At 40.8% G+C, this 18,111-nt stretch overlaps 3 protein-coding genes across 4 annotated transcripts in view; 2 read left to right on the top strand and 1 right to left on the bottom strand.

Moving 5' to 3' along the window:
* The window catches only part of Rgk3 (Rad, Gem/Kir family member 3), a 28,298-nt gene that overhangs the window by 5,021 nt on the left and 5,166 nt on the right, over positions 1-18,111 (bottom strand). For both annotated transcript variants that reach the window (XM_017152383.2, XM_017152384.2), the window contains exons 2-4: positions 12,530-13,003; positions 5,228-5,381; positions 3,549-3,665 (exon numbers count right to left, since the gene is read on the bottom strand). In XM_017152383.2, coding sequence (XP_017007872.1) covers positions 3,549-3,665; positions 5,228-5,381; positions 12,530-12,742 — 484 coding nt within the window. In that variant the 5' untranslated portion in view covers positions 12,743-13,003. The remainder of the gene's footprint in view (positions 1-3,548; positions 3,666-5,227; positions 5,382-12,529; positions 13,004-18,111) is intronic.
* On the top strand, positions 8,930-10,058 carry LOC108064727 (uncharacterized). Its single transcript, XM_017152386.3, has one exon. The coding sequence runs from the start codon at positions 8,999-9,001 to the stop codon at positions 10,007-10,009; it is 1,011 nt and encodes a 336-aa protein (XP_017007875.2). The 5' UTR covers positions 8,930-8,998; the 3' UTR covers positions 10,010-10,058.
* LOC108064726 (uncharacterized) lies at positions 10,461-11,978 on the top strand. Its single transcript, XM_017152385.3, has one exon. The coding sequence runs from the start codon at positions 10,526-10,528 to the stop codon at positions 11,558-11,560; it is 1,035 nt and encodes a 344-aa protein (XP_017007874.2). The 5' UTR covers positions 10,461-10,525; the 3' UTR covers positions 11,561-11,978.

Here is an 18,111-nt window from a genome sequence, read left to right as displayed (position 1 = left end):
GGTAAATTTGAATATTTTCCCTATAACCAGATATTAAATAATTTAACAAAATCCCCAGCGAACCTAAGAGCTTTGAAATCAAATTTAATTTCTAAATAAATTAATTGAATGCAGCACAAATCATCTGTGTGATAAACCTGGTGCTTAGCCTCACACACGATTTAATAACACTGCCGAGGGCATAAGAAGTTGATTGACCAAACAAAAGCAGCATAAATCTAGATATAATCTGACCATCTGACATTCCCGTTCTCCCTCCCCAGAAATCCCAGAAAGACAGACAATGCCCGACCGAAAAGGTATTACCCAACGAAGACGGCGAGTCAAGAGCCTTTGAACAACCTGCGGCCGTTGTCATTTATAATCCCTCGGGCCGGTTGATGTGCATATATGAATCAATCTATATATATATACAGACTGTCCGATTTGTTCAGTTTATGCAAGTGTATGCTGTGTACATTTAAAATGTCATAAATAGATTTATGGCCGCCTTATTGCATTTAGCCGTCGCGCGAAATGTGCGCGAGTCTGCGGATATATATAGATGTTCATCGCTTTTCAGTATTCGTTATTCGTTAGGATCTCATCTGCGGTCATTAATTGTGCAAATTGATTTAATGGCCAAAATCGGTCTAAACATTTACATTTGAACACCGAAGGGGGTAAGTTCCCCCCTGGTTTTTGTGTGTATGGATGGGCCGTCATCATTGGAAAGCCATAAAACCATTTTGGGTGGCCATATTTTCTTCTTTTTCCCGTTTCGGTTGGGAAACGGGGATTACGAGGTCTGCGCGTGTGGGAAACAATTCATTTGGAATAGGTGCAAACGGGCAGCAATAAAAATTGCGATTTAGTTTCGTGAAATTTCTCACAATAAATACATGTAGGCGCACATGTGTGTGCAATGTTCATATTTATTTTTAGCCATCGGCTATAATTGAAACTGACTAATCGCTGGAGTAATTGCAGCACTTTTTCACATCTTTCTCGGCCATTCTTCAAACAAATTGTTTTCATTTCACTTGTCTTTGATGTTGGCTTAGCACTCTCCCCTGCTCTTCCCAACCAGTGGCAGCATATTCGTGTGTTTGTTTGCCCAAAGAATAACTGTTTGAGCAAATAAATTGAAAATTTTATTCGCTGATTGATTTAGAGTGGGCCGAGTGTGGCACGAGATTTCGCATATGCTGGCTGCCACTTTTGAGATATGATTAACCGACTTCAAGGTTAGCCGCTTTTTGTTTATGCAAAAATAAACCCGCTTCTATAAATACGAAATGTTTAGCATTTGGCCAAAATAATCTCGGTAAAATGCACACATATATCGTCCCTTTTGGCGCATCATTCAATTACGATTCGTTTCAGGCCCACAGGACAATCAGGCAGACACTCGTGCATTGTCTGCTCGTCTGTGGTTGGCAATTGTATTTATATGGAGAATTCATTCAGGGCGCTTCAGTGGCTGCCACCGCTGACTGACACTCGGCTGGGCAATTCAATTAATCACAAACCATCCACCAAACATATTCGAATCAATGTCGGTCTGTCAGTTTTTCGCCCATTTCGCTCATTTTAAATTTTCCCACTCGTGCCGACCGTAAACACTGTTGATGGATGGATGTGCCTGGGCATGGACCCCTGGGCTGCCTCTTTCCGGGCTTATCCCCACACACTATGCCAACATCTTCAGCGAATTAAGTTTAATTAAATGGCCGCACATGACTCCTGGCAAGACATAACCGCAAAACAAAGCTGCCACTTCTTGGCAAAAACCGAATGCAAGGTATTCCGCTCGTATTTGAAAGCAATTTAGTTGAGCAAACACAGGCACTTCATTGAATTTTAATATGCAGCCTGCTGGAGAACGTGTCCCCAGTCGGTGCTCATCCCCAGTTAGAGATATAACTAACTTTTGATACCCTTTGATGTCACATGCATTTTTAAAGAGGTATTTTTAAACTGCGGGATACACGGAAAAACATTTTGCACAAAATCTGCAAATGTGTATTTTATATAAATTTAAATTTAGAAGTCCTATGGATTGATTCCTTTACAAAAGATTTTAAAATCCTAGTGATCTCTTTACATTTTGAAAATTTCTATTTAAATACTATTTTGAAGTGCTAAAAGCAGGATCACTAAGAGTTCGACTAACTAATAACAATTTTTTTCATATCGAAAAAATATTTTTAAGAATTTAAAATAACAATAACTTGAGGGTATATCATTTAGAAATTTTGTGTGTACCTATATTTAGCCCACACTACTTCCCGCCTAGTTTTTCTTATCATACATCGCATATTCCCAACCCCAACGGAGTCTGTCAAATGGTTCCGGCTCCTCCTTCATGACTAAGTTATGACACCTCGTGCTGTTAATACGCAGGCTTGTCGTCTGTTTGCTGTCATGTCTGCTCAAGTGTTCCGCACTCCGTATTCCGTATTCTGTGTTCCGTGTTCGGAGCTGTTACGGGTGGGCTTAAACACGTACTTAAAGTCTGGCATGCATTTGTGCATGCAAACGCCCACAAGAGCGGGGTGAATGAGCATTGCAAAGATCGTAACTTTAGGGCTGAACACTAATCTGCAAACTACTAAAAAAGAACGATTTTGAAAGTCACATTTTAGCTTTACCAAAGCAAAATCTTTGTGCTCCTCACAATTCTTAAAAAATAAAGTAAACATCTACTCATAATCTTTTCTTATTTGAAAACTTCTTGTTAGCTAAACATGTTGAGAAAAATATTATCTACAGAAAACAAATAAAGTAATTTATTTTCCCTCAACTAAAATTTAATCTACCTCAAACACTCAACTAAAATTTAATCTACCTCAAACACTCAACAAAAATGGATTTAATACCTTTACCAAACATATTTTACTTAGCCAAAAGGCAGTTTAATGGGATAATGTTCAAAATTCAACTGAGCCAAAACAGGTAAACTGGATAATCGATCTTAATTGAATTCAAAACTCCCGAAATTGTTTTAAACTTTCTCGACAAGATATCATCGGCTAAACGCCAAACTTTCAACCAAGTGTCTTACAGTCCCGACTCACACTGTAGTTTGGAATGGGATAACACACAGTGCGTATGTGTAACAATAACGTGACACAAATGTGGGATATAAGAGGAGGAAAAAACGCAGACATAATGGGAAAACTTCACAGGGCTATGCGGTTCTATAAGTGTGTTTGCATATATATACAAGTGGGCATTCATATTCTATGCGGAGTGCCATTTAATGTCACTGATATCTCCTTAACATCTTCGGGTAACAGCCTTTTAAGATTTCAATAAGGATTGCTGCGCTGCGTGTCCCGGGATGAAACTATAATTTTATGCCGCCTGGTGTATGGTGTATTGTGTATCCTGTGTCCCCGAGATGCTGTCCCTGATCCCAGATCCCTTATGCCCGATCCCAGCCGCATTGTTAAGATGTGTAATCCCAGTCATCTGTCCCCCGGGCTTTGTTGACTTTCAATTTTGAAATTAATAAATGCTCCTCTGTGGTCTTCGTAGGAAGGGGAATCCTCAAGTCAACTCACCCCCTTTCGAGGCACTGAAAGTGCGCAATCGGTCCACATCCTCGTCGTCGTCGTTGACGCGCAGGTGATGCATGTTCATGGTGGGCACGTCCAGGAAGGCGTTCGATTTTCTGTGTGCTGAATGGGGCGAAAGAGACAAATTTAAAGAGATTAATTTAAATTGCATAGGGGATTATGCAAAACCAGGAATCATCAAATAGTCTCTCATAGTTGTACATAATTTAAAAGGTCTTTAAAATGACAGAAGGACTAATTAAAAACGATCCATCTCAACCACAAAATGTAGACAAATTCTGATTTTGTTTAGCTTACATTTTATAAAAAATATTTAAAATGAAATTTATGTAATGAAATTTTTTAAAATGAATTATATAACTAAAAGCTGCCAATTTGGACTTAATAACATTTAAACAAAGTTAACAGTTTGTTATTTTTGTTAAAAATACTTTCTTTTCGTCTCTCCCTATGATTTTTCTCCACTATTTTTACACAAAATAATAAATTGAATTTATGCACAAACATTTGCACGAAAAAAAAACCGTAGATAAATATGCGAATAACCCTTCGGGTAAATGCTTCTCCCGCCAGTTCTGCATTATTGATTCAGCCGGTATTCCCTGCTCCAGCTGGCTGACATTTGGACAGCTTTAATGGTTTCCCCATGTCGAGTTGACAGAGCCAAGTGCCACATACGTTGCACACTTGCTGCCCGGGAAAACTGGCTAAACTGGGTCAATGGTTAAGTTCATCGAACGCCCAACGTTAATTGAATCAACATTATTGGAGAGTACTTAACAAAGGGCAAAATGGAAGTATGCACCATCTACTGGCACGGAGCCAACTGTTTCAGCTTCAACACCTCGCCTTAAAGTCCTGCGGTTCTGGTCCTTGGCCTCCACATCTCCCGCTATTTTAGCCACCAAAGCATTTATGGTCAATTTTACATCGCCGCTGCTCTCGTGCGGCGAGCAATTTGGCTGAGAGCTTAGTTTATGCCGCATAAAAGATCAGGCTCAGCACTTGGCTAATTTGTTGCCCTTGTTTTGCCGTTTTGATGGCTCCATCCGGCCATTAAAACCCACAACTTCAACTAACTTGTGTACAAGTGTGGTTAAAATTCTAGTGAACGGAGCAACAAAAAAATGGGCCAAATAATGGCGATAAATAGTAACAAGGCCTTTTGGGCTTTCGAAAAAAGTATGTAGTAGTTGAATAACATTTGCAAAATTACAGGGAACTTAATAAAAATAGTATTATTATTTTAAAAACACTGAAATAAGGGTTTTTCAAAGATTTACATGAATATTCTGCGATTTTTAAGGTATATTTAATAAATAAAATTAAAAAAACTTATTTTAAAAATCAGAACTCAGAAACTTGATATGAAACGTTGATCGATTTAAGGTTATGTTATGCTACCTCGCTATATTTCGAATTTAAAGAGTTTATACTTCCAGCTCTAATTTTCTAAGTTAGACATTTGTCCGAGAGAAAGATTCGTATGCAAAACCAGAAATTTACCATGCGCATATCGATTTTACTGAGACTTCTTTGTTTTTGCAAGCAACGTTTCTTGGTGTAACCTACAATATTTTTCAAAATTCTTGTATCTTACTATACCTACTCCTATTTTATTCACCGCAATTGTAAGTGCTTATCTCCAGCCGTAATTTACTCACCGTGAGGCTGTGGCCTCCGCTGCGATAGCTTACGGCGCTGCGGAGGCGTCTCCGTCTCGCTCAGCCGGGGCTCGCTGGTGCAGTAGCTCCTGGTCTCCTGGAGCGTGTGCTGCTGTTGCTGCTGCTGCTGCTGCGCCTTCGTCTTCTGGCGGACCTGCAAGTGGAAAAAGTAACTTTAAGGCCGGGAACTCAACAACTATTCATCCATCTATCCTTCCATCTCGGCCCAAGGCAATCGCTGTGATTTATGGACTACCACGGGATTTGCCCTTGACGATTGAGTGAGAAATTAAATTGCATTTCTCCCTTGCAGACCAATCAGACCGACACACAAATCAAATTGCATTTGTTTGTCCTTTGGAAAAACAGACGGCAACTGCCGCACTGCCGCCCACCACTTGTCTGGCCGCCAATGGCATAATTTATCGGTTGACTTGGCCTCGCGGCAAGGGCTATTTCTCCTGCTCCTCTGTGATCAGAGCAGCTCAAGGGATTTGCCCCTAAATGTCAAGGTTAAACGCCTCGCCTCGCCTCGGCCACTCCAAATGCAATCAGAACCGCCGCTTGTTTCGACCGCCGCAAAAGTTTCCGGCTTGAATGGAGGAGGTGTCGGTAGATGTAGGTTGCCTGTCCCTGTCCCTGTTTCACATCCTTCATCCTTCATCCTTCAAGCCCACGTCCAAGTGCCTGTCAGGCCGCCTCAGTCTGTGGTGTTCCATTGGAAACCTGCTGGTGACGGGGCGAAAACTAATTTCAGCACCTGTCCCGTCGATGTAAGCCTCTTGTTCAGTTTCTTTGGTCCAGTGTGAGGACCATATTTATAGCCGGGCATGCAAAACGTCCAACTTTGTTAGCCGCTTCCGTTTTCCTTGGCCCAAAAACATGGGCGAGGGCAAACAAAATGATGTGGGTGCTTGGGGCTTGCGACCAATTACTTGGTAATTCGATATTATTAAGTTACGCCGCTTAAGCTGTTGGTATCAATAAATAGCTTCTGCTACGAAAAAGATTGTGGGTACCGATTTAATTGGCATTGACACTTTCAAAACATATTAATCGATTTACAAAAAAACAAAGACGGAGGTATTTAGTATAGGTTTTCAAAATTTTGCAACCCGAAATCTTAAGATAAAAATCATTTTACTCATAGAATATAATGTCTAAATATACGAAATATTCTTGAAATTTTAATCACGTAAACAATAGAGAATTATTTAAGTTTGGAAAATTTCGAAAATGGAAATCTACAAATTCGTTCAAAATATTTTTGAAATGACATTTCAGTAAACACAAATTTAAATTTTATTAAAAGTTTTTATTAGAAACATGTACATTTATTTACACATTTTATTATCAAATCAAAACGTTTGTTTAACTCATAAAATAAATGTTATGATTTTTGCGTTATAATGTTTGGGGTGTGTATGGTGATCAGAAATACATATAGGCTCATAAACCCCCTAAAGGCCGACTAATTCCGCCACTGGTTCTACATAAGGTTTGCCTCATCGCTGGAAAACGGAACGCCGGAAGCGTTCGCTACGTGGCGTCGGCTGTCAAGTGGCCACGGATTTGGGCCACGTTGAGTTTCTGGTCAGTTGGAGAGCCCGGCAAAGCCGCCAAATCCGCAGGAAGGAGGGGGGTGGCATTAGCCGAGCTGTCAGTGTAAAAGTTCCTTGTTTATTTAGTGGCCGCTCTTTTGCGCTTTTTACGGCCGAACCTGGCTACATACATTCTCGTGTGTGTGCATTTATCCTGGCGATTTCATGGGCTCTCGTGACCAGTAATTGCTCTTCTTTCTTGGCCAAATGTTTGCCTGGTCTACTTTGCTGGCTTAATCAAATATTACGGCTGTGCCGGCACACACACACACTCATCTGATCCGCCGGATGCAGTGGTCGATGGACCCTTCCATCGCCTTCTCGCCTCGGAAATTAATTGCTTCCTGGCGTTAGTTCATTGACCATGCGGAGCCCCGTGGAATGTCCTCCGGCGGAGACTTCAATTTGTACCCGCTTAATCCCCAATTAGTCCTCTGGGGCAGCGCTGATAATTTATTTTCTTAATGCGCCCCGTTTTACGGTTAATGCTGTGCGAAACATCAGGGGAATGGGTCTTTCGGATAACGAATTCAAATTCGTTATTAATTTATATTGGCATTTTTATTTTTATGAACTTTAAATACTAAGATATTTATACAAATTGGAATGAAAAGTCTGAAAACTGGAAAACCTCAAAGCGAATTTAATATATAAATCTTTAATATCTTTTCTAGCTTAAATAAATGTAAAAAGAAAACCAGAATCTATTCTCCTAGTTTTCTTTTCTTTCATCAATATTATCATCTTGCACATACTGGCTGCAATTTGCTTTCTTGTGCTGAAACTTTTGTGTCGAAAATCGCAAAATATTTTCCTTATTCGTGGCTGTCGTCTGTCTGGCTCTGTTATTTGTTGGTTTTTGTCGACTATTTGCATAGAATAGAAGACGTCTGACTTTAGCTCACAGAATGTGCCGTGCAAAACGAAAATAGCTTTACAATGCGGCTTCATTGAGTTCGTCGTTGTTGTTGTGGTGTCTTCTCATTAAACTTTTGCTTCTGCAGATGAAAAGTGCCTGCGACTTATCGACATCGGGACATCATCGCACTGAGCACTCGAAGTTTACTTCTTTGCTTCTGCCGATTGTATCCTTCCCCCTTCTTGTTCATAAACAAAAGTCATTTCAGCGCTTCTTTCACTTCGCTCTTGATACCCAGTATTTTTGTGTGTTCGAAACTAGTGGTAACATTTTCAAATATACAGAGACACATCAAAATCATAAAGAATTGAAAATTATTTTCAAAGGACCTTAAAAGTGTGCAATAAAAATTGAACTATATTTTTGCACAGCTTTTCATTTTAACTTTAAAATCTTAGTTAATTTGATTATACACTCGATAGATTTTGGTCATAAGGAAACCTTTGTTTCACAAATTTTCCAAATTTCCCACATATTAACTAAGAAATTTGTTTTTGGCAATTTTACGCCTAAATATAGGCAATGATTTTTTTTAAACTGACAGCCAGGTACTCAAAAGTCGGGAAATTTAAATTTTGCCTTCGCTTTTGCTTAGCTGTGAACTCATTACGACCACGCCCACAGTGAACTTGCCGCCCCAAAAAAAGCGGGGGAACATGTGTGTGTCTTGGAAACTTTTCCTATATAAATTACCAGCTCGGGGCGCATCGCAGGCGATGAGAGCGACATTTTTAGCACGATGCATGAGCGTATGGCTGCTTTTGGTTGCCTCGTTTGCTTACTAATAATGTCGCTAGCAGAAGCATAAAAGGGGGATTCACCAGCGAAGGATATTCAGCGGCAGAAGCTGCGAGCAGGGAGCATCCAGTTGACAGCCAGGAGAACCCATACGCAACGTATGCTGCCACGTGGCGGACGTCTTTTGTCTGAAACACCCGTCTACAGAAATTGAATTTAGCCACGTTATAACTCACTTCACACGCCGCACTGCAAGAGTTTCAACTCCACAGGATGGGTGACAAATCAATTGAATTAAAGACGTCAGCGACTTCAGATTTCTTGCAAAATATTCAGCAGACAGCAATTTATGTTCAACCTCCTCTTGGTAAGATAAAATGAAATCATAATTTATCGTAATCCTCTGTCTGAAAAACTGAATAATCTAGGCTAGACCGCATAGAACTTCACTCGCACGTTTACCTTGTAGTTCACAAGGTTTTCCAGGCAGCACACTAACAAACGGAGCCCAAAATGGAGCGGAGCCGCAGGATTCACATAATGATGAACCAGAGCTTTCTGTCGCGTGCCACGGTCACCGAGAGCATGGCTCAGCTGGCGATCCTGAATGTGGACAGTTCGGATACCGTGGAAGACACAGTGGTCAAGACCTTGCTGGTGGTCGAGAACAAGTTTCGCAGCTACTTCGAATCGTATAGCAAGGAAATGGAACTGCAGAGGATTGCGGCCCACAGTCTCAACCAGCTGATCTATCGCTACCAGGCCACCACCCAAGTGGACACCAGCTGCAGGTGCCCCAAGTTCTACGAGGCCGAGACGGAGGAGACGATGGTCACCAAGTACCAGCTGGACTACCAGGTGATCCTCAGATCCAACCAGAACCAGTGTTCGGACATCCACAGGCTTCGTCCGTATGTCCTGTTCTTTCGGCGCGAGTGTGCCAAGTTGGATCTCAACGAGGAGAGCCCCTTTATACAGGGTGACGCCTTCCACAAGCCGATCAAGTTCTTCATTGACCTAATAGAGGAACTGTTCTCATACTTCTACAGTGGCCACCTCCAGCTTGACAGCGCAGCCAACCTGTTGGATCCCTTCGATCTGAACAGCGTGGAGTACTATCAGAAGCTACTGACCCACAATGAGGACTTCGACGAGTACTTTATGCACAACATAAGCTTCTGCAAGTGCCTGCGGGTGCCGCCAAAGTGTCCATCGATTGAGGACATCCAGCTGATCAGGGATCAGTCCGAGCCCTACATTGAAGAGGCCAAGCGGAAGCGCTGTGCCAGGCGCTTCGACAAGATGGCCGCCACCGAACTTCCTTGCCATGAACCGGACCAGAAGAAGTCCATCCCTCGAGTCCATAATCAGGAATCGATCCCGGAAGAGGGAGACAGCGATCCAGGGATCCCCAGCCACCAGCACTTGGACCCCCGTCTTATCGCTTCGGAAATCGATCGCTTCATGCGCGCCTCTGCGGAAGACCCTTCGGCGGAACCTGGTTCCGTCTTGGAACCCAATTAGTCCTCTGTTGTTTTACCGGATATTAATTATTTTCAAATATTTCAAGCAACTCTTAAGATTATTTTTTCTTAACAATTTGTATTATTATATAAATTGGGATGACAAGTGGTTTAAGTTGAATTATTCGAAAATCGTCTTTGTTAAAAAGTCAGATTGAGATGGTTAAATATTTTCCCTGAGCATAAAATTAGCAAAGGATATTAAAAGTCGAAAAGCTAGTATTAAATTAACATGTATAGCTAGAAAATTAAATATAGATTAAATAGAAATATCACTTGATGTTCATTACACCGTTGCATTGAATACAAATTTTATATCATCTTTATGATAGTATATTTTAAAAAATTAAAAAGAAATATCCTTGTTTCGAGAAGGGTTCAGTGATTACTAGACTAGTATTATTTCCGAGGTTTCAAATAACTAATCTAAGCTGACACCGCATAAATCTTCAACTAAACGTTTGCTTAGTTTTCCAAACAATTCCAAGGCAACACACAGAAAAACACAGATCAGAAAATGGAAATGCGTGACCGGCTGTATCACCTAATGGTGAGCCAGAGCATGATGTCGCGCTCGACGGTGACCGAGAGCATGGCCAAGTTCGCGATCCTGAATCTGGACAGTTCCGATTCCGTTGACAAGACGGTGGTCAAGATTCTGCTGGGGATCGAGGACAAGTACCGCAGTTACTTCGAGTCCTACCAAAAGGAGCTGGGCCTGCAGAGGATCGCGGCACAGACTTTAAGTCAGCTGATTCAGCGCTACAAGATCACCATGCAGGTGGACACCAGCTGCATGTGTCCGAACATCTACGAGATCGAGTCCGAGGAGGCGATCATCAACAAGTACTATCTGCACTACCAGGTGATCGTCAGTTCCAACAAGAACCAGGGTTGGGCCATCCACAGCCTTCGTCCGTACGTCCTGATCTTTCGGCGCGAGTGTGCCAGGTTGGATCTAAAGGAGGAGAGTCCCTTTATCATGGGCGACGCCTTTCACAAGCCCATCAAGTTCTACATTGATCTGGTGGAGGAACTGTTCGCCTACTTCTACAGTGGTCACCTCCAACTGGATTGCGCTGCTCGGCTGTTGGATCCCTTGGATCTGAACAGCGTGGAGTACTACCAGAAGCTACTGGCCCCGAATGAGGACTTCGACGAGTACTTCCTGCACAGCATGAGCTTCTGCAAGTGCCTGCGGATGCCGGCAAAGTGTCCTCCGTACGAGTGCCATAAGCTGATCAAGGATCAGGCCGAGCCCTACATTACCCAGGCCAAGAAGAAGCGATGTGCCAGGCGGTTCGACAGGATGGCCGGAATCGAGCAGCCGAGTTCGAAGCGCGGAAGCACGGGAACGGAACGGAAGGCGTCCATCGTGAGCAATCAAAGCGAGAAGATAACCAAAAGTGCTAGTCAGACATCGAATCAGGAAGCTCCTGGGGAGGAATTGGTCCCCGTTAGCCAAAATCATGAACGCACTCTCACGGATAATCTAATGAAGGCCCTCTCCATTGTCAATAACGACAGGTTGCCCGAGGGAGAGACTCAATAAATCTGAACTGGGCAAACTTAACTGGTAATCGGGCAATTAAACGACCAAAGTGCATGTGATTGCGGTTTCGGTTTCTCGGAAACGTCTGCGGAAATGTACTTATCCCTCTTGCCCCTCGGGTATTTTCTGCACGAAAGTGAGATTTACTTACTATGCATAAACATTTAAGGCTCTGCAGCTGTTGTGGCAACCAACTTCGATTCAGAGGTACTTCCAACTGAAAACACTCGATACTCAAAGAGCCTTAATTGAAAGCAAACTAAAGTTTTCATTTAAATCAAGTGGAACACTTCAAAATTTGTTGCCAAGTAAGTGAAATCAAGTTGAAAGGAATTCAAGTTGATTTTATGTTTTCCAAATTCGATTTTCAGTTATTGCGGTAAATTTTGAATTATCAATAAAATGTAAATTCTCTCGATAGCTTCCTGGAATTTCTATTGCAGTTTAAAAAAAATTTTTTTATAATTGTAAAGGGTAACTTGTTAGATCAAAAATCCTTTTTAATCATTTTACTTTGAAATAATATTTTTAGAAAAGACATGTAATTCATTAGAATAAATATTAAATGTTCTTAAACTTAATTTAAGATTCGGCTGAAAGGAAAAAATGTATATTATTTAAACAGAACTACATAAGCTTTAGTGATTATGTTCCATCTGCTCCAAACACACAATTTCATTTTCCCACCCAATAAATAATATTTGGACGTGCCAAAGTGCTTTGGCGAATCAAGGATGACATTATAATATTGTTGAACAGGCAATCTGCATGTGCGTGTTTAGCAAATGGACTAAATGTCGACGTTAGCCGCTTATTTATAGTAAAAAACTAGTGAAAACTATAAATAAATAAGCAACTTTTACCAGTGACGGCGGGCAGATGCAAATGCTAATGCTAAATTTGTACCGCATGGCTGCCTTTTAAGCGTACCATGTATATGCATATATTACGTATACGTCGTGTACTCACCGATCTGGCGCCGGAGGTGATGCGGGCGCTCTGGGAGCGCGTGGCCGGCCGTCGTCGGCGGTAGCCGGGCGTACCGCCCTCGGGCGTGGCACTTCCGGAGGCGCCCGGCATCCCATGGATGACCGTCTCGATGCTGGCGCCCGTGGCACAAATGGAGGCGCTCCTCGTCTTCTTCTGCATCCGATGATGCATCGGGGAGATGTCGTCCACCATGGCGAATATTTGGTCTTAGGTCTCCTTTGTTTGCCGGCGACAGTGGCCTCCTGGGAAATTTCGGGTGACTTCTGGTCTGCGGCTTTTTGCTCTGTTTCGGCACTTTTCCGAAACGAATTTGGCCAAGTCTAGGGGTCTCTACTTTTGTGCATTAAGCAGTTCGTGCTGTGGTTCTAGTGGCTCTATGTTGCTGCTGTGGATGCTTTGTTGCATAATTCATAATCTGAGTTTTAGATGGTGTGTGATTGTTTGTGGTGCACTCTGCAAATAAACCGTGAAAAAGCAACATAAACGAATGCACAAAACATTTAAAAGAATTTGTTTTCAAATTAAAATTACACTTTTTCTCGAATAGTTTCGGTCGTGACGCGACCAAGTTTTACAGAAATAACCCAAAGAAATATTCGGTTGAAAAGCAAAAGTGAGCAACGAAAAGCGAATTTCATCTGCGGTCTACAAAATTGTATTTGTAACAACATGCAACATAATTTGCTGTGTGATTTTTCATTCCGCCAGCGGCCATTAAACATAAAATTCCTCTGTTTGTTTTACCAACCCCCAGCAAACCCCGCACCATCCCCACTTTCGATTTATTTTTAAAAGTGCCTCACGCGTCTCTCAAAGAACTGGGTCAGCCTCGGTTGTTGGCCAAAGCCCATTCGCATTTTCAGTGGACATCTCGAAAACGACAAATTGCAACAAACAAGTTCCAAATCTATACAAAAGGGGCAAAGCCTTTGGGAATTGTGGTTTCTATCGGGGTTGCGTAAGGGTTCAGGCGACTGTTATGTGTTTCGGTTATGCATGAGTTTGGGTTTTGCCCTTTCGATTGGTTGATTTAAATTGTTGGCGTAGGATTTTAGATTTATGTTTGGATTATTTACTTGACTATTCTTGTTTATTTATTCGATCTGGGTATTTTCTTATATAAAACAATTTAATAACTTAATCAACTTTCAGCCTCCACGAATATTAAGGTATATTGTTACGTAAGCAGATTATAATTCTAGTATACAGACACCTCTATACAGACACCTCTAAATCTATCACAACAAATAAATATTGTATTATATACTATCCTTCATTACTTCTCACTTTTTACTATTAACCTTTAAAAGCTAAACTAAATTAATCCCTTCTTTTTTAAATAATTTTCCAGAACTTTTAATGAAAAGTTGAACGCTTCTGAAAGAATTCCCCTCATTTCAGACATTTCCATTTCATAACAAATCTTTGTTTGGATTCGCTTGATCTTGTGAGTCTGAAGAGTTCGTTAATCACGTAATTCTCGAGGTCTAAAAATAAACTTCTTTATATTAGCTTCAGATGCTAACCCTTGCATCATCCGCATGTTGAACTCTTTCGTATGGTTTCCTATGGAAAAATAAAGCATTTCACAATTAAGATGTGTATAAAAGCAGAAAAATGTGGAAACTTTCGTTTAGCAGTACTCGGAAAATCTTCATTAAAGAGGTCGTGAAAGTTAAATGGCAACTTTAACCTGCAAACTGCGTTTCTAATGGACACTAATTGCCATTTGCCAGCGGAAGAGTTCCCGGGGCTTTTCGCGATGGCGAAATGAAATCCATTTCTCAGCTGGCCTCAAGCGAAGGCAGCTGAAATTGAATTTTCCCGACTGCTGTTTAGAGAAGCTTAGAGTGGCGACTAAGGAGGCGGCCAGGAGGCCAATCCAAACATATTGGTAATCGAGTTAGGCATCCTGTTCCAGCTCCTTAGACTCGCATCATTAGCCTGCCGACCTGGGGCATCCTATTCCATTTGGCCCAACTGTCCTCCTTCATTCTTCGGTACCATAATCAAATTACGCTCTATCCTTTCATCCGCACTTGCACTTAAGTGCAGCCAGGACACTTTCCACTCTCTGTCGCTGACAAGCGAACTTGATGAACTTGCAGTTTTAGCCGCGTTCATTCGAGTGCTTTAAGGTCTCCCTGCTGGGTAATTAACTTGTGCGAGTGATTAAAACATAAATAATTAAAACCGAGCCACCCTTTTTTTGTGTTTAGAGGAACAAAAGATTCGGGCCAAGTCCCTGGCAAGTAAATAATGCAAAGGACTCGAGGGAAAAAGGAGGAAGAATAAATACATAAACTTGAAAATGTTTTTAGCGCGGCAGCATATGCGACAAGCGTTTGAGATAAGCAGGCCACGGCACTGAGAGAAAAAGGTGGTTAAAATAGGAAAATTTTATAGATTTTCGTATGTATTTTACAGTTTATCAACATTATTACTGGACTTTCCACTTTAAATATTAACTCAGCCTGCTAAAACTATTTTTAAGGAAAATATTTGAGATCAAATTTAAGCGATTTTCTGTGTATACCTTGGCAAAAAACCCAGCTAGAAATAAGGGTGGAGTCATTGACTTAAACATGTTTAAAGGGTTGCGAAAACTTTCTGTGCGACTTTACGCTTGATTTGCCACCTAAACCGAGAATCCAGCGATGCATTACAAGGACGCACGAAAAAGGGAAAAGCGAAATGGGTATCCCGAGATGATTTCAGCTGCTGACCCATTCAGTCGTGCATGAAACTCCTGGCCACATGGCGATGAAGTCGTCGTTGAAGGCTCCTTTGTCAGCAAAAGGATCTGCCTGCTCGCGGCTTGTTTGCATTCAATTGATGCCGCAGGCTGTTCTGGCTAACAACAACATGGCTAAGAGCTCCCGGTGCGTGTGTGTCCTCCTAATTGGCCGCAGGAAGGAGGAGCAGGGGGTGCGGCCACACATAGACTCCTCCCCCTTTAAAGCTTTCGCCATGGACTTTGCCATTAATTTTCATTTTTATGCTTATAGACTTTGCCCGGAATTCTGCGCCATATTCGTGGTCATTTCGCTTTATGGCATGATATGAGGCGGCCAACCATTTCGCTCTTTCCCCTTATCAAATGGCCTGTTGCTAGTTATTAACATAAATATTTTCGCTTCATTTTTTTGCCTGCCCCGGCTAATCAGGCAACACACCACCGACGTGGATGTGGCTGCGGTTGTGTATATGGACAGATGATGACAGCTGGGCCCGGTTACAGGCAACTTAGGCTATCACAGAAATAAGGCCAAAAAGTGCGTGGCGTTGGCCCACCAATATATATCCCCTGGCAGGCAACGAGAAAAAATCCCCGATAAAGTGTCAACAGATACCGCGTGTGTCGGTCCGATGGGTCCTGAATGGAACTTGACTATATGGGGGTTTTTTGGGTGGCTCAAGGTTGGTATGCCACCTGAATATGAAATAAAAAACGGTAAAACAATCAAGAGCAGTTGAGCGGAACTGCAAACAAAATTGATTTAAATGGAAGCTGATTGCGGTCGAGTGTGAATTGGTTTAAAATGCATTATAAGTTAAATAAATACTGTTAAATCGAGGATAGATGGCAAAAATAATTAATTCAGTTCTAAATAAATCATTTCAATTGAGAAAAAGTTTTATCCAAACTTGCATATTGTGCTGTCAAAAATTAAACCAATATCCGCCAAATATTTAAAATGGGAATTTTGATTTTCATTTACAAAACAAATATTAATTTGTGGAAAAAAGTTAATTAAAAGATAATAGAAGTGATGGACTAATAACAGTCTAATAGTCTAAAAAACTTGAAATTATCACTATGGACGGCAGTCCATGTAGTGACGAAGCGCACCAGGAGAGTGTGCGAAGGCGACTACTATTATATAGCCGCAAAATTGAAAATCTGCTGTGATAGTCCGATCGTAATGAGTAATACACCAATCGAAAGGTATTGCAAAAACTTAAAGGATTGCATACCAAGACTTTAAGAAAATCAATTGGCTTGGGAGAGAGAGCGGTGAAAGTGAAAAAGTGAAATTTTCGAAATTTGGAGCTGTTGGGGCCGGTGGGGATAAATGCCCCCTCGCAATGTTTTAGTTGTATTCCTTTTGAAAATACCCGTCGAATGAGGGGTCGTTTGTCAAAATCCGACGCTCCGTTCAAAAGTTATAGCCAAAACAAGATTTTCTTCTTCTTCCCAAAATGAAATTTTAATTCTGTTTGTCAGTTTGTCCACTTGTCCACTTGTCCACTTGTCCACTTGTCCACTTGTCCACTTGTCCACTTGTCCAAAATATGTTTTTTAAGTTCTGAATATTTGATATGACGTTCATCACATCGATATAAAAAACTTTTGTTCTACCACTTTTGGAAAAACCCGCTAGTTTAGCGGGAAAACAGCTATAAATAGCTAAAATTCGGAAAGCCGTAACTTCTATACTACTAAAGCTACAGGCTTGTGCTGCATCTCGTTTGAAAGGTATTTTTAAATGCTATAAACGTCTTCTATATGCAATTTGTGTAAATGTAATAGTTAAAAAAATATGAACAAAAGACAATTTTTTAAAACTTTTTTTTTAGCTTTTTTTTATTTTTCTCAAAAACGGCTCTAACGATTTTCTTTAAAACCTTAAACTGTATAGCCCTTGAGATTCCTTAAATTTTGGTATATAACACATTACTGTAAAAAGTCACGTTTAAAAGTTATTTTTATACGAAAATAGCCACTGTTGCCAGCTCGAACAATTAACGCTCCCTGAGTATTGAATTTTGTGGGAGGGTATCCGAACTGTATTTTAGGGTCATGGAATCAGTAAATTTGCACTTAAGAGTTCCATATAGGAATCTTTTGTTCTACGACTTTTGGAAAAAGCCGCTACTTTAGCGGGAAAATAGCTAAAAATGGCTAAATTTCGTTAGTTTTTAAGTTCTACACTACTAAAGGTACAGACATGTGCTATACCTCGTTTAAAAGGTATTTTGAAATACTTCAACGCCTTTTTAACTTAATTCGTTAAAATACAATAGTTTAAAAATTATGATTTATGACCAATTTAAATTTAAATGTTTATATTAGCACCTATGAGAGCAAAAGTAAACAAACAAAAACTTCTGATATCAAATAAAAACACCTCTTAACGAGGTAAAAAACTAGTGACGATCGCACCTTCAACGTACAAAAGTTCTGATATCAACTTTTGTGACGAAAAATAATTTTAGATGCGACTAAATAAGTACGCTACCTAAAATTTATTCATTCGGCACGCTAAAACAGAAAAACATTCGTGTAGATATTAAATATTTGCTAAAGCGGGCCGAACGAGTAAATTTTAGGTAGCGTACTTATTTAGTCGCATCTAAAATTATTTTTCGTCACAAAAGTTGATATCAGAACTTTTGTACGTTGAAGGTGCGATCGTCACTAGTTTTTTACCTCGTTAAGAGGTGTTTTTATTTGATCCATATTAAAGCTGGTTAAAGGTGCTATAAAATATGCATGAGTGTCTGCTGGTTAATGTTTATATTTTTTTCCAGGAAACATTGGCTTTCATCTTGTTCAA

Source organism: Drosophila takahashii, chromosome 2R (genome assembly GCF_030179915.1).
Source record: "Drosophila takahashii strain IR98-3 E-12201 chromosome 2R, DtakHiC1v2, whole genome shotgun sequence".
NCBI lineage: Eukaryota > Metazoa > Arthropoda > Insecta > Diptera > Drosophilidae > Drosophila > Drosophila takahashii.
The sequence above is the reverse complement of the archived record's forward strand: the minus strand, read 5'-3'. Positions and strand labels throughout refer to the sequence as shown.

What these genes read in the sequence shown, in the direction of transcription:
- LOC108064727 (XM_017152386.3), top strand. Translation starts at nt 8,999, where the DNA reads ATGGAGCGGAGCCGCAGGATTCACATAATGATGAACCAGAGCTTTCTG.
- LOC108064726 (XM_017152385.3), top strand. Translation starts at nt 10,526, where the DNA reads ATGGAAATGCGTGACCGGCTGTATCACCTAATGGTGAGCCAGAGCATG.